Source organism: Pangasianodon hypophthalmus, chromosome 1 (assembly GCF_027358585.1).
Source record: "Pangasianodon hypophthalmus isolate fPanHyp1 chromosome 1, fPanHyp1.pri, whole genome shotgun sequence".
NCBI classification, from domain to species: domain Eukaryota; kingdom Metazoa; phylum Chordata; class Actinopteri; order Siluriformes; family Pangasiidae; genus Pangasianodon; species Pangasianodon hypophthalmus.
The window spans coordinates 15,600,984-15,627,336 of record NC_069710.1 but is presented as its reverse complement, the minus strand read 5'-3'; the positions used below and the strand labels follow the sequence as shown (position 1 = coordinate 15,627,336).

The window sequence follows — 26,353 nt, the reverse complement described above, 5'->3', positions numbered from 1 at the left end:
ACATGCCCCCAAAAATATGTCATATCAGTGGATTATAAGTTCAGATTGAGGCAGAAACTAGAAACACATTAACTGACTGAGATCAATCATGAAATGTTTAAATGAATCAAATAAATAGACATTACAATATCAATACATGTATATGCAACAGATCGAGATACATGTATTGAGCTATTATTGCTGTCTCACTGGTCTAATGTACTATTTCAAGGGCCATCACACTCGCAGAATATCTGGTCAGTGCAAGCATGGATCCTTCCCCAGATAGCAGTGTGCAGAGCAACAGTAATAGCTACTAAAAAAAGGATATCAGTTCTTTTCCAAAAATTTCACTCTTTCAGCACAATATTAAACAACCATATACACACTGTGAAAAGGAGATTGGTCTGTGTAACATTAACCATTGATTTTCTAAAATTGACTATGTTTCACAGCGAAACTGCACAGTGAAAAAAAAATAAATAAATCTTACAGTGGACATTTTCAAGGTGAGCAATGTAAACTTTAGGGTCTTTATTTTATTAGCTAGCTATCCCACTTGACTTGCTACTCAGTACCGATTCCTGAGAGCACCTTGAACTTTGCTGCAAGAATAGCCATAATTCTCTACAAATTCACAAACCACACCTTCATAGTCACAAAGGAAAGACACAATCGGTGTAAGAGAACTTTTACAGTCACTCCACTATTCCACTACCTTGCCATTAGATGGCAGTAGGCATTGCCATCACTTTGGGTTCCCACAGTCATTAGCAGTGCCATCAGTCATTAAGGTGAGCTCAGTCAGAGACAGTATGAATGTTAGGGCATGAGTCTCCAGCAATATGGTCAAGGGCCTGAACTATGCCCAAAGGTCACTCTGTACTTTGCATGTGCAAGTGTAACAGTAAAATATAGTGAAGTGATTATGGTTAATTGGCATGTGAGAATACAGCACATGTCAATATGGCTACTAATAGTCTTGGTTATGTGATAGGTAATGTTCTCTAAATATGTCAGATGAACTAAAGAACTAGAAGAATATGATGGACGAGCTATACAAGAAATACCATTATTAACATTAATAAAATTATAATGCACTGCAGCGTGCACTGTGAAGTTACAGCTGATTTCAGTTTACTGTGTTAGTATAATTTTTCACTTATTATTTCACAGTATATAATTTAGAAAACTATAAAGTCTTTAAAAGCTTTAGAAAGAATAGCAGCACTTAAAAGACAATGTAGAACTTGTGCTACAGAACCCATAAAATTAAAGCATTTTTTCTCCATGTTCAGTATATGCATATATTAGCATAGAATTAAAGTCTATTAAAGCTCCAGCACGGGAGATTCTCTGACATGAAGAAGAATAATCTAACACTCTCCTCATTGTGTTTGCGTATTTAGACACCAACTTCATTCCTCAATTTGAGCAGCATGAAAATAGCATTGTTCTGCTGTGTATATGTCTATGTTTACTGCAGTAAATCATTCATACGCCACAGCACAGGAGTACTGCTGTAACACTTTGTCAAGTGCCTTGTGTTATAGAGCATGAGCTGATTCTTTTTTTTTTCTATCTATCCGTCCATCCTTCTATCTGTCTGTCCCTCTGTCTGTCTGTCTATCTATCTATCTATCTATACATCCGTCTACACTATCATTCATCCATCATCATGCTCTCTCTTTTAATGCATATCCATGTAAGGGATCATAACTCTGAGATATTAAAGACTGAATTTTAAGGACAGACACCAAGAAAAATGAGTATAGTGTAAGAATAGAATATTCCAATACAAAGTATAATAAACCAACTCGACATCCACTTATGATTTCAGTTGCAGCCTAGAATTTATTTCCTAAATAGATATTGTTTGAGGTGATAAAAGAACATATCATTTCTATGGCAACACAGCTACACTCCGCTGGAATTTGGTTTTAATGTTTTTATTTTATCATCTGCGAGGAGGAAGCTTTTGACGTATCAGACCGTGAAAAGTCAACAGAGCTGCATTCAGGACTAATAGCTTCTCTTCCTTCTCTGAAATGATTTGACTTTTTTTACCCTTGCCCCAAGAGATATTTTCAACCAGTGGTAAGTGTTAAGACTTCATCCTGCACTGAAAAAAATAAATAAAATTAAATTAAGGTGCGCAACACACACACACACACACACACACACACACACACATATATATATATATATATATATATATATATATATATATATATATATATATATGTGTATATATGTATATGTATATATATGTGTAATAGAATAACACAGTCATTTAAAACTCATTCATTCTTTTATCTTTAATAATCATTTTATCCTGGTTAGGGTCATGATGTATTAATGGATCCTGAGCCCTATCCCAGGAACACTGGGCACAAGGCCAGAATTCACCCTGGATGGGATGCAGTGCACCATATACACACACATTCAGACACCCATTCACACCTTGGGGCATTCATATTAGTCAGTCCACCTAGTGGTGTGTTTTTGGGTGATAGGAGGAAACTAGAGAACCTGGAGGAAACTCATGCAGACGCAGGGAGAACAGGTAAAACGCCACAGAGACAGTAACCCAAGAACTAGGGACCCTGGAGCTGCAAGGCAGCAGCACCCCCAACTGCACTACCATGCCGTCAGTTTAAGCCTCCAATTGTACAACTTGATTCTTGAAATTCAGTTGTTTACAGACTGCTCTATAGAAAATTTATCATTATCAAAGTTATAAAATAAATAAACCGGATTTCTCCCCTTTTTTCACACCAGTGGTTTCATTTTTAAAGGTTTAGTTGCACATCATTGCTTTGGGATGTGAATTTCCAGACCTTTATTCATGCTGTGAAAAAGGCTTTGAATCCAAAGACACTGTGATCCATTTCAGTGCCAGGGCCATATTCAGTATCAGGTGGCGTACTTATGGTTGGGTGCACAGAACCAGAACAATGAACACAGGATTATTGAGGAAATAACTGTTTCAATCAGCTATTGAGAGGAGGACTGTTGTCTCTGATATCATACACTGAGGTGTGTGCAACCTACACTCCCTCATCCTCTATATCCTAGCAGCCCAGAAATACAGCATTATCCTCACTGTCCTTCATTTTCCCTCTGCCTATCTTTTCACCCTTCCTATATCTCTTTCTTTTATTATGAGACAAAGAGTCAAGCAGCCTTTTCCCCACCAACAACAAGGTTCAATTCAACCCTGGATAAAGGTTCTCTTTTCTCTTCTCTCCCTTTTTCCTTTCTTTCTGTTTCTCCCCCTTTTCAGGATCTTATGGCCATCAATCTAGAGCCTTACCGTTTCTGTGGTGTCAATATGACTGGTTTCCGCATCCTGAATGTGGATAATCCTCAAGTCGCTTCCATTGTGGAGAAATGGTCCACAGAGAAGCAGATCCCTCCAAAACCTGACTCTGGTCTGCTGGAAGGAATTATGACGGTATGCTTCATTTTGTCTCTTCTTGTTTGCTACACTCCATACCTTTTCTATTTTTACTGTTGTTTTTGAAAGCAACATGCTGAATGAATACACAGGAAAAACAATATATGAAATAGGAATGAAAGAAATATAAAATGTGTAATTTTGCCCAGTTGTGCATAGGCTCTTGGAAGCCTAGAAACAGATTTCACTCATTTTTTTAATTAATTGTGATCCTTAGATTTATGATACAGTTATTATATTAGTTCTAAGAGGAAATGTGGGCTGTGTGAGACAGGTTATTTTCTCTAATAATAATTATCAGGCAAATGAAAGATAAAACAGTACTTTAAGGTTGCCAGGTCACATAATCTGTAGATTTCTGATCTCATTGTCTAGATTTATTAAGGAAAGCTTATTAATTGGCATTGAAACCACTCAGATCATCAGTTAAAAGACAATAATTACATCATGTGATATACACAGAGACTATCTTTACAGTTACGGTTAAAAACACAAAAGGATAAAGGCTTCTAAGTGCAAGCTAAATTCAATATGAGTATTTATGATGTCGTATGAGTCCTTGTTGTTTTTATCTATTGCCATATTTAACAGAAGTTTAAATACTCCCACACTGTTTTCCCACAGGTCTGACTGACGCAAAAAGCTTATGTTCTGTGTTGCATTTTCTATGAATAGCACAAGCACTTAATTGCTCTGGAAATGCTATAAGCATGAAATCCCTTCCCATCTTACCATAAATGTTACAGCAGTGTACCTTTAATATGTTTTTGCTGAACTGGACAGTTCCAGTTATTCAAACAGCCCTGTGCACAGGAGGGTGTGACATAAATAATTTAAAACTTCTTGAACTATGTTGTTTACCAGAGAATTAAAAAAACACCACCTGATGTGAATTGAGCTGCTGTGCTGAGATATCAGTGCATACCAGAATCTCCCCCCCCACACTTACATGCTTTTGATGCACCTCTGCTAATGGTGCAGAAACACGGGTGTGTAGGTCGGCTGCACGCTCTGCTGCGTCTGCTCATGTCAGCTGAAATAGTGTCCTGCTTTATTTCAGACAGATGCTGCTCTGACATATGACGCGGTCCACATTGTATCCGTCTCCTACCAGCACGCACCACAGATGACAGTCAACTCGCTGCAGTGTCACCGCCACAAGCCCTGGAGGTTCGGCGGGCGCTTCATGAGCTTTATTAAGGAGGTAATGACTACAGCCAAAGGCTGGGGCACTGCAACACTCATTCTAGTCCACGCAGATTCACATTCAGATTCAGATATGTAGATGAAATTGTTCAGTGCAGGTCAGTATGAACTGCGGTAGTGAAGCAGTTTGACATAAAGCCAGCTCCTGAATTGTTGGCACCATTGGTTTAGTTAAAAATGCTATATTTGAATATTTTTATTCATATAATTTTGTTAGAATAAGTGTACTTCAATTAAAGGTTAAATTCCTGTATGAGAAAAATACAGACTGCTGACTGTAGATGCCTTTTTTTCTACTATGATATACACAGAAGGGTTTTCTTTTGCTATGTAGTCAGTGGTTTTTTTGTCTGCACCTGAAAAAACATGCCCGAATTGAACAAGTGTACTTGATTTAAAAAAAAATCTCTTTTTTCCCTTCACCTTAAATGCATGTAATAAACTCAGTGTGTGTCAGTGTTTGTGTCCTACTTTCCAGATGAACCCATCACTGTGCATTCTGCTCACAAGTGAGAATGGCATAATCAGCTCTTATTTTGACTCACAAGAGACTCTGTGATTGTGACTCATAATAAGCAGTTTAGAATTGTAGAGCACTGCTCTGTGTGTAGAAGAAAGTAAAATGAGGGCTACAGAGTCAGTGTGGAGAGTATTGTATCTGTTTGACTGAGTCAGAATAAATGTCCCTGTGAAGTCTTATCATCCACTAAACAAGTCCCATTTGGGCCCGGTCTCAATGTGAATGAGTGTGTGTATGTGTTAGCAGTGGAGGAGGGGATTAAGGGTTGCCATGTACATTTTTTCCTGCTTTCTCTCTAGAGTGGAGTGACTGAGATGGTCGATAATTAAGACTGAAATCTTTGGGGAGTTTGTGGCTGAGGCACTGGGATGTAAAATGTAATTAAAAAGGAAATATATCCTCAGTCTGGTGTGCTGGCATGTTGTATACCTTACCTGTGTGTGTGTGTGTGTGTGTGTGTGTGCCTCTGTGTGTCAGTTTTGAAACATTTTCCCTCCCTCTCTCTTTCTGTGCAGTCTCAGTGGGATGGCCTGACCGGACGATTGTGTTTCAACAAGACCACTGGCCTGAGGACAGATTTTGACTTAGACATCGTCAACCTGAAGGAGGATGGCCTGGAAAAGGTGATGACTCTAATTCACTCTATTAAACTCTTATTCACACAGGGCTGTAGGAGGACTTAATACTGAAATTTCACTCATTGTTATTCAGACCTCAGACATGTGCAAGAGTTGTTTTTGTGGGATGGAGACACAGAGGAGTGTCTCAGTTATGCGTGATTATAACCTTGGACTTAAACACATCTGACAGTTGATGTAACAACAATATGTTACTCTGAAATTTATGTTTTGGGCTGTAAATATACTAAAAAAAAGATATATGGAATGCCATTTGAGGCAAATACTAAATGCAGTTGAGACCAAAATCTTACATACACCTAGGATAAAGATATTCAATCTCAGTTTTTCCCAACTCCATACATGTCATGTTATAGTGCATTTCTTTTGGCAAGTCAATTAGGGAATGCTTTGTTCATTTCAGAGGCCATTTTAAAAGAATCAATTAGAAACAGATTAATTTCAGCTCTAATTTACTTAATATATCAAAAGTTGACGGCCTCCTTAAACAGTCTGGAATATTCCAGAAATTGATGTAACAACATTTAGAAGCTTCTGATTCCCTTATTTTCATAATTAGGAGTTAATTGGGAGTGCACCTGTGACTACAAAAAGGTCTATCTTTATAGCCAGGGCCTTTTTGCCCTTAATGCCATGGGAAAATCCAAACAACGCAGCCAAGGCCTCAGACAAAAATCGTGGACCTGCACATGTCCAGTTCCTTCTTAGGAGTAATTTACAAACAACTAAAGCAATTGTACAAACAATTATATGCAAATATAAAAATCCTGGGACACACAGACACTGCATCATCCAGGAAGGGGGCACAAATTAACTCCCAGGGATGAACAAACTTGGTCCTTAAGGTTCAACTAAACCCCAAGACAACAACAAAGAAACTTGTGAAGGAGTTGGAGGCATCAGGTGACAAAATATGTACATCCACCAGAGGACTACTGAAATGCTGTCATGCAAGAAAGAAGTCTCTACTCCAAGACTGGAATAAAAATAACAGACTGAAGTTTGCAGATGATTAACAGCCTTTTGGAGGAGTGTTCTCTGGTCAGGTTTAGCCATAATGATCAGCACTTTGTATAGAGGAACAAAAGGTGAAACTTTTAATCCAAAGAACACCATTCCAGCTGTAAAGCATGGGGGTGGCAGTATCATGTTGTATTGATGTTTTGCTGGAAACGGAACTGGTGCACTTCAGAAAATAGATGGCATCATGCAGAAGGAGCATTATCTGGAAATACTAAAGCAATAGACATCAAGACATCAGCCAGAAAGGTAAAACTTGGTAGCATCTGAGGCTTCCTTCAGGGTAGTGATCCTAAGCATACCTCCAAAGTTAGTTTGCTTAAGTAACAAAATATGTTAAAGACAGTAATGTGAAAGTGTTGGAGTGGCCATCACAAAGCCCTGGCCTGAATCTCATAGAAAGTCTGTGAACTGAAAATGCATTTCTGGGCAAGGAGGCCTGGGCTTGACTGAGTTACACCAGTTCTGTCTGGAAGAATGGGCAAAATTCCAGCAAAGTGTTGAGAGAAGCTTGTGGAAGGTTACCCCAAGTGTTACATTAAAGCTCAAGCAATTAAAAAGCAATATCACCAAACACTAACAAAGAACCTCTGACCCATTGAAAATCTGATGTTGTAAATAAAATAAATGAAATGAAATAAATCTGTCTCTACATACCTTAAGTGACTCAACACAGGAAATGTATAGTAACATGAGATGTGTGGTGGTGTGAAAACTTTGTGAATGTCTTTAGCGTAGGTGCATGTAAACTTTTGGCCTCAACTGTACATAAATATGACACCATTAATCAATTAATATTGGGTTTTTAAGGGTTTTATTTGCTAGGAGAAGGAGAAGACAGCATCATAACAGAAGACACTGCTTATTTCAAGGTCCAAATTTTATATGAATAGAATTACTAATGAAACTTACTTAAAGTGAGCTGTAGGTATAGGAGCTGAATGCTCAGTCAGTTTATCCTTGAATGTGTGGGCATTTTGTTATTTACAAGAGACCTCATTGAATTAACAAAAGCATGGGCATTTATTGTTTCGATAGCAGGAAGCAGGATAAGTTAGTCTACATCCCGCACACACATTGTGATTTCATAATCTTGATTTGGTATATCTACATTAATTTGTGCTCACAAAGAAATGTTGGCATGCAATAGAGCAAAAAGCAAAATAATAGTATGTGCTGGATCAAGTGCTATTTTATAAGCTACTGAATAATGTGGGTGAAAGCCATATTGTTGAAATAACCCAAATCTGCTGTGATTAATATAATAATTCAAATTAGAACTATTCATGCAGAAATATATTTGCAATATAGTAGACTCCTGTTAGATGTTTATTTCAATGCTTGGTATCTTCTCATTCATATATCACTGTATTAGTCTTTTTTTCATTGTTAAATTGACAGCAAGGGGAAAAAATGCCACCATCTCTGATTGAGGCCCACAGTTAGCATATGTTACCACTGACTATGTTTTAAAAATCATTTAGTAAAAAGGTTAAGGGAAGTGTAGTGGTTATCTGACATCTTCTTTGCCAGCATGTATTATAATATTGTATAGAATCACACTACATGTCAGCTAACATGAGAACATGAATTCTCCTACCTCGTGTCCAGGTTCCAGATCCACCTCCACCTTGGTCAGTATAAAGCGGTTATCCTAAGATGAATGAATGAATGTATATCTATGTTACTAATGGTTTCTGATGTTAAATGCCAATGACCAACCTTTCCCAGTGTTTGTTGTGTTGTATGATTCAAATGTGTAGTTAATCAACGTATTGAATGTATAGAAATATCGTCCACCGTTGTTTGGCAAATTGTGCTCTCTGATGATGGTGTTTTATGAGAACACAGTTTTATGTTGGGTCATTTTTTTCTTGTTAAATAACAATCTGCACTACAGTATAATGGTACACTAAACTTCATTACTACCTTGTCTACATGTCAGAAAGAATAAAGAGCAATCTATGTCTTAACATAATACTTTACCCTTTAGCAATGAAGCAAATTGGCTGTTTAAACAACTGCACAAGTTAGTGGGTCATAAAATAAATTGGATTATGGTATCCAGCAATGTTAATTATTGTCTTTGTTAACAACAAGCCGAGCTCAGGTCTGAAATGCTGTTGTTGGCAATGAGGTTTGTAAATAAGGCTTAGGTAGTACTCTTTCAAATAGCATAAATACATATACTTAGATTTTGTCTTTATTCATGTTCCAGCAGTATGTGAGCAGTTCCTGAACAATGATAGTGTGAGTAGTGTGTTAAAGGGTATGTAGACAGAGTATTTAGCAACATGCTGTATTACAGATACTATAATCGATTTGTGAGATCAAACAACTAAAAACATCTCTATAATTTAACAACTGAGCAATCTTTCATTTAGTTTGTGCATTTAATGAACGCACATTTAAAGCCCTGGATACACTAACCAAAGGTAACATTTTTTTTAAATAAAATCAAGTAAAATAAGCATCAGTGAGACAATTCTGAGTTGAATATGAAGTACATACACGATATATAACCTCTTATAGTTACAAATTAAAGCCAATGTTAGTAATCTTTGCAGGAGTTAATCTCAGCATGATTTTTCAAGTCTTTTGAATGTCTTAGGTCTCTCCAGTGTTTAAAAGCCATGCAGATATTCACTCTCATTGTATCTTATGAGATTTTCCCTCATGCTTGGTCCCATTTCTTTCTTTGTCACTGCAGTCTTGAATTTCTGTGGAGTTGGAATGTTTGGTTCAACCTCACCGTGTTATTCAGTTGTTTCTATTAAAGATATATCAGTAATTAGATGATTGTAGGCTTAGCTCATACTCCATCAAGCTGGCTCTTAATTTCCTGTTTCCTCCTTTCAGAGAAGTTTTCTGATTGGTTAATACAGCTGTACTGTTGGCTACTGAGTGGCACTGCCTTATTCAAGTACAGATCCTAATGATACAGCTATCCATGGCCAAGAGACCAAGAGAGCATAATTAGCCATGGTATCTGGGTGGGAGGAATGTTATTGCTCTCTCCCCTGTCAATCAGAGTGACACTAACCAATTTTGGGCATCTGTGAGTCATATATGAGGGCTTTCCTCCAAGTGTATTAGCTGCTATGACATAGCTTGAACAGCAATTTGAAAAGATACAGTGGCTAGCTTCATATGTCTTGGAGAGAGTATGTGTTAGCCTTCACCTTTCCCATTTGGTGGCTGCCTTGTGATAGGTGAGTGTGAGATAATGGGTCAGAATTGGCAAAGAACCAAATCAGGAGAGACATGTACATATCCAACTTTTTTTTCTAAGAGAATGTATTTTTATAATAGCTATCAGGATTCAAAGAAAGTTCAGCTGAAGAGTTCTTTTTAAAAAACGATTTAATATTAGCTGTGTCTGTGGACACGTTCCAACTAAGATTCCATAGTATTTTCTTCAATACCAAAATTAAATCATAGCACCAGAGCAAAATAAGGCTAGACTATCTAAGCCATAACTATTTCTGCTACTGGAGGAAGCGACTTGGGAAGTAATCCCTTTTAATTGAATATTAGCCTACATTTTATCTCGTACTGGAATTAGAAGTTTCCTAGGTGGAGTGTTTGCTCTATATTGGCATTAGTGCGGAAGAGCTGAGGGACCCTCGTGCTTTTTGTAAGTAAGTTTAACTCCAGTGGATAATCACGTATAATGAGTTGACGTTTAATTGCTACCACTTTGCTCTCGTGAAATGCTTGAATGTACGAGCACAGTGCTTGTGCAATTCATTCGACTCTACATGTGCGTGTCAAATCAAAATATCTCAGACAGACAGCACTATTTGGCCTTTATGGCATCAGTTATGATGTGCTTGTGTGACTTTGAATGAATACAGCTCAACTTTTGGCTTCCTGAATACAAGCTGTGTCAGGGACGACATGTGCTCTGTTGATCCAGGAAGGTGAAGAGCAGCGCTGCAGCTACAAATGTGTAGGCAGGGGTAACTGTTGACAGCCACAGGCCCATCCTCACTAATGATTTGTTCAAGAGTGGCTCCACAATATGTACAGCTTCTGTTTCTTGCTAAAGGGGAGTGCTTCTCGAGACATACTTTATTTGTTCAGATATTTGTGCTGAAAGCAGTAGGATTGCTCATGGCAGCAATTTGTATGCAGAGTAAACCATTCCTGTTAGTCCTGTTACTGGATGTATCTATGTGTTTTAATTAGCTGTAAACATTCCCAAGTACAGCTTCAGACAGCCACTGCTTTGCTCTAAAACACATCCAGTGAATTTGAATAATTTCTTGAATTTCTGATCTGTGAGTACTGAAATTCTTTGAATTGGGTAAGGCATGTAAGCCACATAAGAATATTATCTGTTTCTGCTTCAAAGATGTGAATATGTCTGTGTCTGTGCATTATTTCTCTGTGTACTTGTATTCATGCCCCTCTGTCAATCAGATCTCTAACTGTACTAAAGTGCACTAAAATGGTTTTGAAATAATCACGATTGACAGAGAGTTGATACAAAAAAGTACTGTGCTGAATAAACACATCAGTCTACACACTACCAAACTACTAAGAGCAACATCTAAATTTAAAATGAGTAAATTGGTGGTCCCCGAGGCAAAAGATAGAGCTCCACAGTGTAAAAATTGTTTCTTTACACAGAAAGCACTAGTTAAGTTAAATTACATTTTTATTTTATCAAATAAATATAAATGGCACATTTTAAGTAAACAAAAATCATTATAAGGGGAAATAGTGGCTTAGTGGTTAAGGCTTTGAACATTGCGATTCCACAACACCAATCCCAGGGCCCACTATACTGTGAAAATAAACATTTAGCACTTGTAGAACTGTCAGTTCAGTGGTACAAAAACTCTCCCTGTTTATACACATTGTTTAAAATCACACACTTTATCTACTTTACATGAAACATATTTAAATAACTGATTGACCCATTTCAGCTACTCAACGTTACACGCTCATGTCTCCTCAACCCACAACCTCATCACATGACCTCCAGCCATTATTCCCGAACACCTGAAAGTCACCTGATTACTAATGACACTCGCCTAGTTGCAATCACACTATTCCCTTTAAATAACCTGGACTTTCAGTGCAACTTTACAATCGGTCCAAGCTGCTCTTATCTGCTTGTCTTGTGTTGCGTTTTTGAGCATAGTCTGCTTCATGTTACAGTTTCACATTTATTTTTACAGCATTTGTCAGATGCTCTTATCCAGAGTGAATTGCACTGTAATCCTCATGCTACTACAAATAGGTCAGGGTCTAAGAATACTATCAAGCAAAAATCCCATTAGAGAGTTAGCACAATGAGGTGGTACAGCAACAAAAACAGTACATGCTGGTGTTTTTTTTTTTTTTTCATTTAATGCCATTTACCCGACTGTTAGCCTGCCTCATGTTTCTCAGTATCTCCTCACCCTTTAATTTGTCTGCTACATTAAATATAATAAAACCAGAAAACACTTGTATCCGTCTGTCCTCGTCATGACAGTGGGGCTACATCCAAAACCACATGCAATTGTTCTAAATAGTAGACTACTCCGTACTTTATACAGCAACAGCTGGTGGTATCATTTTGTCACATACTATTTAGCACACTAGTATGCAAATTTAGATGTGTGCTAGCGATAACAGTATGAAGAAATGAGCCATTCCTGCTATAAAGTGGCAAATAAATCCCATCAATTGTACTCCAAATACAAAACTCTACCTAGTCTCTGGGGAAAGTTTGCTTTTTGTTGGTCCTCCAACTGCTCTCCCAACTCCTCACATGCACAGCACATCTAATCTCTCAAGACAGCTTACACATCAGTATGATTGCAAGCAGCTGAATAAGCTTCTGGTTTATGACATGAAATATTCAGCAAATTTGTGTTAAGTTTGAAACAGTAGGTTACTAAAGACCAAGTTCATAGAAGATGTCTGCTTGGATCACTGTGTAAAAGACTTCTGCCTTTGTTGAGAAGGCTGTTAGCTAGCTAATAAACATTAACATTTTAGATCTGCTTTACGCAGAGGGGTGGAAAAAGTACTGAGGCAGTATAATTAAGTGAAACTATAGTAAATGTGTCAGAAATCATACTTAATTAAAATTTGAGATATACAGCCAAAAATGTACTCAAGTGAAAGTAAAACAATTTGCTACCTTTAAATGTACTCAAGTAGTACAAAATAAGTAAATGTTTTTTAACGGAGAAAATTAAGTAATGTCATGTTTTTGTAACTGATCTAAAACTTTTATATGCAACTGCACTAAATTTCTGCAAAAAAAAAAAAAAAAGCTATGTAGGTTTGCTGGTGATAAGCATGACTAATGCTACGTCATGGCTAATGAATTAATCAGATGTAGATAACCAATATTTACCATTAGCCTCAAGTGTGACACTTCAATCCTGTGGATTGTACATCTTCAACCCCACATGGATAGCTATAGCACTAACTAAATTGCGTAGCATGAATAGGTTACTGCAGATGACAAATTGGCACCATTCTTGCTATTTTTTTCTACTTAAAGAAATCTTAATTGGATGCTGTAAATTGAAATGTAAGTAATCGATTTACAGGATGAGAGAAGAAGAGACCTTTGAGATTTGTAATGAGTATTTTGAAGGTCTGTATAAAAATTTAGAAATGAAATTACGATTGCAAGTGTTCAATTTCAATGACACTTAAAGTATACATATCCCCAAAATAATACTTTTGTAAGTCCAATGACTCAACTACTTTCCACCCCTGGCTTTATGAATATTAATGACTAGTGGACAGTGTCAGTGAAAACTGAGTGTGAGTTGGAGAGGCAGAAAAAGGCACCCAACAATAATTTATTAAAACTATAATTTATTAGAACTTAACTGACTGAGTTTCACAGACACCAAGGAATGATTTTTTAAAAAAATGCACGAAAATAATAACATATAGCATTTACTGCCATTTCACTTCCTGAACGAATGACTGATTAGAGTTGGTGAGTTCATTTTTCATGTGTTGCTTGACAAAATAACTGAGTCTTTTTACAAACGTGAGAAAGCATTTTCCTTTAGATTAATATTTAATATACAGCTGTCCTGAGTGTAAATTGACTTAGGACAGGAAGGAACAGTTGCTAAAAGTGCATTTACATTCATCAAAGGAGTAGTATAGACAAATTGCAGAACAATCTTTCTTAAAGACAAACAAACAGTGTTAATGGATGCATTGGTAATTTCTACCTTTGCCTTTTGTTCACAATTTTCTCTTTAGAAATTGAATTGGAAAGCAATTTCCTTTGCTTAGATTGCTCCTTCTCTGGTCATAATGAGTTTGCAGGGCCTGGCTCCTCACAGTGCCTCCCTCTGACCTAATAGCATATAGGTGACATTGGCAATCAGCTAATGCCATTGGATGAGCACAGCAGGCCCCACTAATGCAGCACTGTGGGCTATTGGGAACATAAGAATTGCACAGGCAAGTGCAGTGCACTCAGGCTTACACAATTTTCATCTGCTGCAGGTGGGAAAGTGGAGTGCTTCAGGAGGCCTGAACATCACAGAGCTCCCTAAGAGGAATGGCATGAACATCACTGACTCACTCTCCAACCGCTCCCTGGTCATCACCACAATACTGGTAAGGTCACACAAGCACTGAAAGCAAATTCCCCTCTATTTCTATGCCTCTTCTCTCTCTTTCTGCTGACAGTTGTAATAAGCATTCCATCAAAAAGGTAGACAGCAATAGCAGGTAGTAATCTACTATATTACACATAATGACATATTCAGCTAAACCAGTTAGATCTTTAAGTCCATGCTATCCTTTTCTGGCCAAAATGTATATTAAAATTAGCTTTAAATTGGTATTGTTGAAGTGCTTCCTGTCGTAGATACAGATTTCTCTTGGCTAGTGGGGGTACCAGAATTTTTAGCTTTGCACAAAGAAAACTGCCACAAAGGCCAGGAGTGAAATGATTTAAAATAAACAGTTGCATTCCATTATACAGATGCTTTAAACCCTGTGTTCATGCTTCTCATTGAGAGGATAGTAGGTTTGTCAAGCTGTCCCTGGGATGCTGAACTAAAGCAGCATTTGTGGGCTTGATTTGGGCAGGCACATGATTTAGCAACAAAGATAAACACTGACATTAGTCCTGGATTAGATAGGAACACTTTAATCTGTGCTTTCCTGGTGCTGACTGCAGCAGTTCCCTGATATGCACAAAGAAATGAACAACCTCTTCAAATTTCAGCTTATTTAGTTTATTTATTCATCTTAATTCAGTTCAATGTTATGTGTATAGTTTATGTTTGACAATAGACATTATCATAAAGCAGCTTTAAGGAAATCCAGATATAGATTTAGATCCCTAATGAGCAAACCAGAAACAACAGTGCTAAGGAAAAACTCCCAGAGACAACATAAAGAAGAAACCTTGAGCGGAACCATCATCCTTTTCTAGGTGACATTGGATAGTGAGATTATAAATCATTGCACTCCTACATATGTATACTATAAAGTCATACAGTACTGTGTTGAAAGGTTGAGCTTTGTAGTCTTTATGATCACAACAACAGTGTTACACTACACTATCCTGGCGCGATTACTTTTCTACTGAAGAAAAGGTGAGGCTTGGGCATAAATTATATTAATGAAGTGCAAATGAGTCAAAAGTGCAGAAGCTCCAAGCAGGAGTAGAGCATCAGGATGAATTAGGTAGTAGAAGTGTGTCAGAATCCAGCACTGGCATCACATAAGACAGAAAAAGTATGAGTAAGAGAGAATATTTTATTCAGCTATCTGCAGTTATTTAGTAACTATAATGAAATTGATAGAAGAGATGTGTAACTATTAAAGTAAGATGCGTAAGTTTGGATATGCCGAAGTGTCCTGGGTATTTAATTGATTAATCATGTATGAGTTACAAAGTACATACATGTACATGTTGTGTATGTCAGAACAAAATCTAAAACATATGATGATGAAATACGGTCGGTCGATTGTGAGGGCTGTTATGTATAGTATCTCATAGGCTTTTGCTGTGAATATTTCTCTGGATTCCTGGAAGTTCAAACATTCACTCTTTTGCATAATTCAATTTGAAGTGCTTGTACTGTGTGTGAACAACTAGTTTACAGTATTTGGTCTGTCAGCTTCAGGTACCGCTCCTCTGCGAATGAAAAAGAAAAATCAGTGTTTATGCTTCAGTGAATGTGATTTTTTTAAATCACAGATTATCATTTCAGTTTATTTGCATTGTTTGTTTTTCACAAATAAAGCCAAACAGTAAACGAGTGTTCACCCACCAAACAGTTTTATGATGCCTTCAGCCAAGTTTGGTCACTTACGGTTCATGAAATCCTCATCATGGCTGAAACCTAGCCGGCATAAGACATATGGAGGCAAAACATGACCGATCATGTGGCAGGTCATAATGCTTTCATATCAGACTGGCTCACCAACACTCAAATAAGACACCTGGCATTTTTATGTGTGACACCTGGCACTCTGAAAGGAGTTTAAGATATTTAATGCAGTTCCCCTGCACACATTGTCTTCACTCCATTGGCTATAACTGTTTCTCTTCTCCACACCCATCCTTCTTGAGTAAACCCATACAGAGAAAGAGAGAGAGAGAGAGAGAGAGAGAGAGAGATAGGCAGAGCAAGAGAAGCAGCTTTTACAGCTTTGATATGAGTCCAAACCTTGGGGAATATCACATATTAGGATGCAGAACAGATGGTAATGACTTTTTTTTCAGCAACGCACAAACTTTTTGATCAAGATAATTGGACAACTTATACAAAGTTTTCCTTGGAGTTGGCTGACTTCAGTTTTAATATAAATTCCATTATAGTCAAGAAATCATTGCCTATTATTTATTTAACAGTGTGTTAGTTTCAGTCATCCATAGTCTTAAATTAGAAATTGGTCATAGGTAAACAACAGCCTTCCAAGACAAACAACCGCCTTCCAAGATAAACAACAGCCTTCCAAGATAAACAACAGCCTTCCAAGACAAACAACAGCCTTCCAAGACAAACAGAATGACAGACATTTTATACAATATCCACCATCAGTATTAAAGAAATATTATTTCTTCCTTAATAAGCCATGAATAAGGAAATTGGCAATCTTGAATATACTATTACAATGTATTATATGGTACTTAATTATTAACCTACACTATTAACAAAAATAAAATGAGATAGATTAATCAAAATGTTTAGTTGAAGAGTTTGTTTCCAAAATATCCTATACACCAAATTCTCACTTTGTGTTTTTTATGTAGTTGAATGTTACTGGGTCATACATAGTATATAAGCATGTACTAATAATGGCTGCTTGCATTACAAGCAAATTTGTTTATTTAGGGGTTAAAACATGCAAAATAATTTACCCACCAAGTGGGTTATATCCCAGCATAAATGAACCTTGAGATCTTTATCTAGATTACATATTACACATCAAAATGATCAGAAAAAATACTCTTTATGGTTCCCTTAACATTATTTACTGCATTAGTTGATGAACTTTAATATGCCAAAAGTAATGTTAACAAAGTAAGTTAACAAATGTATTAATTGATATTTATTTATATGTTAACAAAGTACACCTTCATTTGCTAAAGTTTCTTTAATTTAGACTAAAAACAAGTCCACATAATTCAGCAAAAAATAAATTACAGTAGGATGACACAGTGGTGCATCATAAAGCATTGATTACTGACTATATAAATGAATTATTTTAATGGAGCAATGTTATTTTCTAATTTTATTATATAAGATGCTTATCTGATTTTTTTATTTATTGACCCATTATTATTACTGTGTCAAAAACATATTGTTATAAACCAAATAGATGTCTTTATTCCCATGGGATTTGGTTGTTTCTGTGGATGCATTTTTGAAAAAAAAAAAAATCCTGCATTTGCAAAAAAAATGCCAAAAAGCAATTTTGAATAGAATCTCTTCAGTTGAAGCTAAAAAGAGAAATGTGGCCTAATATCTGCTTTTACATTTATACAGTATATGTACCACCAATAATAGAGTGGCAGTTACTCAGCTGATAAAAGCATGCAAATGACAGAATTCGTTTTTTTTTTTAATCAAAGCAAATGGATGGGACATAGAACAGCAGCATAATCGATTTCTAAATTCAGCCTGAGCAACATCACACATGCAGCATCACTTTTCTTATGCAGTGACAGCCACGGTCTTTCCCTAGGAACATCTGGATTTTGTTTCATTCCTGCTCAAGTGTAAAAATGCTGTGAGAGCAAGATGATGGTCATAGCAGACTAAGACAGGAGAAAAACTAAGGAAAATGAATCATTCACTCTTAGCTCACTAAGAGTTTCTGAATAGCTGGACTGTGCAGTCATAAAGGGGAACAAATATCAAAATAGTTAACTGGTGAAGAGATGTCACCCATTAAGTCCTGACAAAAATGAACTCCTCATGCTTTATAAAGCTCGTATTGTGTCATTTCTCCACACGGAGTCATTTTACTGAAACTGTCCTACTAAGATTCAGTAACATTGTTGATGACATTATGAGCATGTTCATTTTCATTGCAGCATTCTGTTCCTAATCAAGGATTTATATGACCCAAATAATGAGCTTCTGGCGAAATATTACACGGCTATAAAGATTCAGGGCCCAGTCTATAAACTACATGAGTCTCCTCTTGTGATCGGAAACAATTTTTGGAAACATATGAAGGGAGGCAGAACTTGGGGGATTGTAACTGTTTACAGTGGATTTTGTTTTATTATAATACTTTATAATATACTTTATAATATATAACTTTATAATACTGAAACTAGCTTGAACTGAAAAAAAGAATAAAGAATAAAAAAAACTCATAAATCTCATAAATATTTGGTTAGAGGCAAATACAATTACGTGATGGTGTTTATGCAAATAGATTAATTGAGCACCCACAGTGTGATTTTCCTAACCTTACACTTGTGATGCATTTGAAGGCAAAATAATAACTATTTTATTTTAGATTCCCAAAATTGTATCTCAGTAGCTCTTAAAATGAAAACATTTCTCAAAAGAATGATTTGGTAAAAAAAACAAAAGAAAAAAAGTTTCCATTAACTGACTTTTAACTGCATTAGTTAACAAAGAATAAATAGTAAATAATAAATAGTAATATAAGCAAAGTAACAAAGTAAGTTAGGACATGTATTAATTGATATTAATATTAATTTGTTGAAATTTGAACAAAATACCTGTACAGACTAATGTTTATTCAACACATGCTTAATTAACAAAAATGAAATTCCAGCATGTTCATAAATGTTGATAACTTACTGAACTTCCATCTCCAGGTGTGAATATTAGAACATGCTTTTCAGTCTCACTTCTGAATGTTTGCCAGTTAGCAACCACAAACATGTTCAATAAAATGCTTCATATTAGTCATTGTGGATATTATTTTACACACTGATAGTATGAACATTAATGCAAGTGTTGATTATTTGGCGTATTTGGCCTATTGTTTAAATACAGGTATTTGTTAATTCTTACATATGAACTTGTTACATATTAGTTGCTTGTTACATATGAACAGAATGCACACCAATGTCTAGATTTTTTATTTTTGTTTTGTAAATCACTCTCAACATGTCCACTAAATGGGTGTAAACTAAATGTGTCCACTAAATGTGTTTTTTTTTTATCAAATTGCACACTTTATTGTGGATTTTAATAAGTTAGGTCCATAATGTTTTAAAAGCAAAGCTCATAAAGCTAAAACTACTAATCAATATCAAAGTGACAGAGCTGCAAATTATGGAACTGAAATATGTAAATGCATATTGGCTTTGACTTCTCTGTAGCACCCTGTTAGAGCATTCAGGTGTGATCACTTTCTCTCAATTAGGACTGTGTGCTTGCCAGTGAGAGAAAGAGCTGACCTCACCACTGCTTTTCATTTGATGTTTTCTATCTGCACAGGAGGAACCATATGTCATGCTTAAGAAGTCTGACAAAGCACTTGTTGGAAATGACCGCTTCGAGGGCTTCTGCATTGACCTGCTGAAGGAACTGGCTGGTATTCTGGGGTTTGCGTATGAGATCCGTTTAGTGCCTGATGGGAAATATGGCTTCCAGGATGACAAGGGCCAGTGGAATGGCATCATAAGAGAACTTATGGAGCATGTAAGTATAAGATGACTTTCACTCCATTGACACTAGTAACACAATAACCATTTAAAATCTTTAATAAATGTGGAGCAATTCTACAGATGCTACACAAATCTGACAATGAACCTCATTGTGTGGTTCTAGTGAATATGAATAATTATAAAACAAACAAACAAAAGACAAAAATTGATTATATATACTTAGATTAAAAGACTTGGACATAATCCAAGAATATATAATCAATTTTGGTCTTTTGTTTGTTTATTTGTTTTATAATTATTTATATTCACTAAAACCATACAATGAAGTTCATTGAAATAAAGCAAAGTGAAATAAAGTTGTAGAAACTAATCTCCTAAATGTGAAACAAAAATGTGTTTTTAGTACCCTAGTACTTTCAGTCACATTCCCAACTTTTAGTCACATTCCCTTCCATCTATTAAAGAGTTTCAAAATCCTGTCTAGGCCACATCATAGGAATAACACACACGTTTGGACCATATCACACCACCCAGGCATGGTTTACTTTCATATAACAGCATGGTCTGGAGTTTATTATTCCTCCTATACCACAGCAATTTGCCAACGATTACAATTTGTAATTTATTAATGAACAACACATCACACTTGTTCATAGTAATATGTAATGTTATGGAATGTCCACGAGACAAGTTAGTTCTTGGTAACGTTTTTTGTTATAGAGGTTAAAGATTTTGTTATAGATCTATAAATGTTAAATAAGCATCCTTGTATCCCTATGAATAACGTGTTACTATAGGAATGAAATGGTATTAGAACTAGAGCATTAATATAAACCTATTGATTATGTTACAGTCAGAACTACAGTCAGACCCATGCGAAAATGAATGCAGGTCTTCTGATTCAAGAATTCAAGCATGCTATGGTATAATCTGATTTAACAAATTTTGCCATTTATTTCAGTAAACCTCCTGGTTGAAAGTTACAAAGCTATGGAGTACAAAGGTAATATAGGGCATGCATACTCCTGGGTAATACATCAGACACTGCCCTATAGGCCAGAAGCTCAAGATACTTAAGATTGCTGCTGTTAACTAGGACCACGCCCTGCTGCTCTTATTTATTCATTTCATTTATTTAGCAGACAGGGCTGGCACTGCTGTTTGGGCATTTGTGAAGTGGATCTCCTTCTCCTCACCTTCCCAGATTTACACAGGAGAGTTATAATAGCTTAAGTGGCATTTAGTGGACAAAGTCATAAGGTGGGAGTCAACGGCAGGATGTTGGAAGGGTTGAGAGGGGTGAGCTACTGCTGCAGCACTTAATCATCCCGTGCGCTTTGGCCAGATCCGGTCTGATAACAGTCACCTTGAGGAAACAAAGACATTATTGCTGGTGCAGACAAAGGTAGAGGTGTGTGTGTCTGTGTCCACTACAGGCCATTATTTAGACTTCAGCATAAATGTAAAGGAAGTAAAGTGCCATCTGATCAGAAATTAAGATACAGAATGAACAGGTGCTGATGATATTAACATTACCATTACTTAAATTGGGGTCTTGACAGCATGCTTATAGTTTTAATGAGATATATTTATCACTAGAATGAGTTGAAATTTCATACACACCTTAAAACTGGTGACAGCAGTTGCTTATTTTTTTCCTGTGCTTTGTAACATCTGTTGAATTATGAAATACACAGATTTCAGTGTTTCATAAGCAAAATAAATGTGCTAGATTACTCTTTTTTTTTGCACCATTTTTTTGAACATATCCATCCATCAGCCTAGTCCCATTTCCAAAATTGTTTCATCCTCATAATTCTTGCAATGCATCCGGCTCTGGTAGTCTTAGCCATTATCAGAAGGCTTGTGAGGTATCGAAGGTGCCATGTGTATTTTTACATGCTCTATTTCATGGCTGAGTGCCTTTCTCACTGCTGTCTACATAGATAAGCTGATCAGAATCATTCCCAAACTAAGGAAAATGACCTCGAGTTGCCTCAGGAGGTAGACAGACAGTTCTCATGTCAGATAAATCAAAGGAACACTGAAGAAGAAGGTATGGGGTGTATTATTTTTTGCTGATTTCACCTGAATGTCGCAGGCAGATTTTGGACACTGTTTATGACCAGTAATGTTGGAGTAACTTTTCATGATTTTCATTAGCTGCTTGAGTCTTCCACAGAGTTATAAGCATTAAACATTAAAATAACCACCAATAAACCGCTTGCTCCTTGGTCATACAAATGCACATACTTCTCATTTTAGAAGCAGCTGTGTGTGGTTTGCGGGTCCTTGCTCATGACACACATGCAAAAGAAGAGAAGCATTAATAATAGAGGCTGTCAGATATATTCATCAGCACGATTTATATTCATCAAGTACATTCAGGTGACACTTTTCATTATTTTTTGTTCTGCTCTCACTAAGTGCATGTTATGCTCACTAGTGCCTTGCATGCAAGGACTCGTAGCTTTAATGAAGACAACAAGCATACTGTTTAGTCTGTTGTTTCTACTTGATAACAAAGTGGCACTAAGACATGGGGCCATACATTCAAACTGGCATCCTACAAGCCCACATAAATCATAGTTTCATTAGTGAATTACAAAGCACCCTTAGCCTAGCACATTTATTTAACCATATCACACTCTTGTAGGTTCATTAAAGTAAGTCATACCTCTTTCCTCATCTTTATAGGTCACCACATCCTGTCACACAGAGAACCAAATTGAGGGTGACCAGAAATGCCACACACAAAAAGCAAACGCACGGTCAATTTGACCATACACCATCCTTTCGATTTTACAGAGGATATGTCCTTTTTCCTAGAAACATGAAGAGTTGTTTAAGAATGTGGAATGAAAAAAAATACAGAGCTTAATGTAGTGTAAAAAGGGTTTTTTGTACCATGTAGGACTTGGACCCCTTGCTTGTTCTTCAGCATATGATCACAAAGCCCACTACAAGCTAAAGGACATGGTGTGCAAAGTGCTAAGTAACACACCACGCCTTGTTAAAGTATGATTTTTGTTACAATATATGATCTAAGTAATTATGCCACCATAGCAGTATTAATAGCTGGCTTAGTACATCATTTGTATTAGTCTTGGTAATTAACCTTTGCACTGGGAGGTTACAAACCAGCAGGATTTCTTTGGGCAGGTTTTAAGATAGTGGTTGGATTCTCCTTGGAATATCATTTTAAAAAAATCATTTTATTTAGTTTTATTTAGTTTTATTTTATTTAGGCTGGATCATCCTTGTGAATAATATTCAGTGAAAAGTCACTTTATTTAGAGTCTCCATCTTTTTCTAGTCAAATTGGTACCATAACACAATGGAGAACTGTATTTGTATGGATTATTAATGGTAATATTGACACTACCCTTCACTGGATGCAAGGATCAGTCTGCAGCAGGTGCACTATAGCAAATAATGTTGTGCTTTCAATTCAAATTACACTCACTGATGTGATTCTCAGTGGGACACTGTTGGGGGAGATGATGCTGGTTTGAACATACCTTATCCTAGAGCAGTGCAAGTAGTGTCACTAGTGACAACCGAGCAGGCCTGCAGACTGGTCAGCTGCATAAACAGCAGGTTTGGTTGGATAGCTGTGGTAAGCCAAACTAAAGATGGAAATCAGTGAGTACTTTATGTAAATATTGAATGAGTTCTCACTAGGCTTACCATTTGACTGACATTTTCTCTACCTCCCCCCCTTATTTTCTCGCACTCATCCTGTGTCTCCTCTCACTCTGACACTCTTTCCGGATGGTTGGCAGGTATTTAGCTGCCATTGTGGTAAAAACAGGTTTTGCTAATTCAGACTACTGCATGCAGCTTTATGCATTTCCTCTGCCAGCCAGCTGTCATAATTCAAATGGACAAAACCAGAACCTAGAGGAACAGGAAAAGTGAAGCAAATACATTCCAGGCTCCAAAAGAGGCCATTGTAGTGAATTGAAATGTCAAATAGAGGCACGATGGAGAAACAGTGGTATTGTAGTACTTCTGTAATGGGAAAAAGTGTCCCCTGTAATGAAAATGGTTCATTTTCAAATGTTTCTAATGCAGTATTTTGTACAAGCAAGTCTCGCACTACTTCCTTCGTGCTGTAGTAGGAGGAGGTCTGAACTCTTTTGTGATTCCATCATGTTAGGGGGAAGGAAGCAGCCAAGCGTGAACCAAGCAGCTGGTTTCATTAACCTCCTGTCCAACCCAGGAGAGAGGGAAGCAGGGCGAGGCGATGTAAATGGTGACCTTCTAAATATGCAGCCAGACACGTGCCACTGAACGGTTCCCTGCGTCTGCAATTTATAGACAGGGCAAGAAAAAGCAATAGTTGGTGTGAGGAAACTAGGCCATTCAAGTCAACAGTTGAATCACCTTGGCAAACCTGACTGTGATAGCCTTTGGGGACAGATTTGGTGATGCTTTGTTCAATAGTGGTGCGACATACACAGTCCTTTGTTTGTTCATCTCAGATATTGCACAGAGTACTGTTTAATTATAGAATGCACAATAATAATGACATCTTTTGGATTTGACCATTTAAAATAATATAGTATGCAAACTCTTACACAACTTAGGTGACAAAGGTTTAGACACCACTGTTAATGTTTGCATTGTTATGTTTAAAATGGGTTACACATAATAATAATAATAAATTATATGGAATTAATAAAATTGTAGGGGTATTTATACACTTTATAAAGTGCAAATAAATTTAATGTTTAACAATCTTTCCTTTTTTAAAACTATTACAATGTAGTGAATTTTGTACAGAACTTTTTTGTCTTTTTTTTTTTTTACCCCTTATGCTTAGAGAGCAGATTTGGCTGTAGCTCCCCTTACCATCACCTTTGTGAGGGAGAAGGTGATTGACTTCTCCAAGCCATTCCTGAACACAGGGATCAGCATCCTGTACCGCCGGCCAAACAACACCAACAATGGGTTCTTCTCTTTCCTCAAGCCCATGACCCCCGATATCTGGGTCTACATCCTACTGGCCTACCTGGGCGTCAGCTGTGTGCTGTTTGTCATTGCCAGGTGAGTGAAATCTAAGAGTGGTGTCAGACTTCATTTAAATTTTATTCTATAACCGTTTTAAATACCTTGGTGGAAGAGATTTGAATTCACGAGAAGCAACCTAATGTGTAAATCCTTGTGGTTCTTCTATGCCGAAGTGCTCAGGAAATGGAAGTGCCCTAACACCCACACACCGGAGTGACCATTGTTGCTGACTCATTGAGCAGTGCTTGAGTTAATTTTGGAGGAAATGAGTACTTGGCTGGACTGCAAGTTTCAAGACGAGGCAGCTGCTCTCATCAGCTCCTTTTCTGTCTTCCGACATGTTTCCTTTCAGTACTCTTCTGAAAAGCTGTAAATACAGTTTTAACGGGAGTGCTTTTCTTTCATCTGCTTACCTATTAGATAGCCAGTAGCCTCAATTTCCAGCCAGTAATAATGCCCTGGACACTGCAGCACTGTGAGACCTATCATAAAATACAACTCAGTTATTTTCTTCAAGCAAATCTAAAATGGGAAAGGGATACAGTTAATGCTGCCACTTTAATGTACCATTATTTTAATGGTACAGCCTTAGATGAGATGATATATGTACACATACAACTGCAAATCCATAGATTTGTAACTTAGAGAGCCTCAAAGCTTTTTGTTTGCATTTCACAGAAATGTAAAGAGCTCTGGTAGAGGAGTACAATGCATTAGTAACGCTTACATATTGATGTCATTTGTGCAAGGTGAGTGAATTCATGCTGGATGGGATGCCAAGCCATCGCAGGGTACCAGGCACACACACTTCACACATTCACCCATTCACACCCAGGGAGAATTTAGCATAGCCAGTGACCCTTCTATTTTAGGGGTTGGGGGAAGCCAGAGAACTCGAAGGAAATCTACACAGACACGAGTAATGAGATAAATAAATGTATAAACTAATTGCAACAAACTGAGCTTTGAAGTTCATTTTAAGAATGCACCTTAGGAGTGGAAGGAATCCATCACTGCAATGCTCCAGTAAATATATATTTGAAATTAAAAAAAAAAAAAGATTAAAAATGGCCATGGAATACAGATTAAAATTTAAGACTTCAATATCTCACTAGTGTGGATAAGCACTTACACTCCAGCAATAGTGGAATAATGGACACGGCCTCTCTCTGCCTTTTCCTGCCCTTATCTGCTCAAATACCTGCACATTGCCCCAAGTTTCAATTTTCTGAGATCTAATGCTTCAGGTGCGTCTGTACTGTCTGTGCATAGAGACGAGGAGGAGGACAAATGACAGTTCCTTTTTTAATCAAAAATAGGCTATTATATACAGAGCCCTGGAGAGGCTATGAAAACATATATATATACAGTTGAGGACAAAATTATTGTCCTTAATTAAAGAATATATATAT

At 36.9% G+C, this 26,353-nt stretch overlaps 1 protein-coding gene across 1 annotated transcript in view; it reads left to right on the top strand.

The window, feature by feature from the left end:
* grik3 (glutamate ionotropic receptor kainate type subunit 3) overlaps positions 1–26,353 on the top strand; it is a 90,560-nt gene that overhangs the window by 47,031 nt on the left and 17,176 nt on the right. Inside the window, exons 6-11 of the mRNA XM_026926514.3 lie at positions 3,266–3,436; positions 4,500–4,643; positions 5,681–5,788; positions 14,309–14,422; positions 19,756–19,959; positions 24,754–24,977. Of these exons, the coding sequence (XP_026782315.1) occupies positions 3,266–3,436; positions 4,500–4,643; positions 5,681–5,788; positions 14,309–14,422; positions 19,756–19,959; positions 24,754–24,977 (965 nt within the window). The remainder of the gene's footprint in view (positions 1–3,265; positions 3,437–4,499; positions 4,644–5,680; positions 5,789–14,308; positions 14,423–19,755; positions 19,960–24,753; positions 24,978–26,353) is intronic.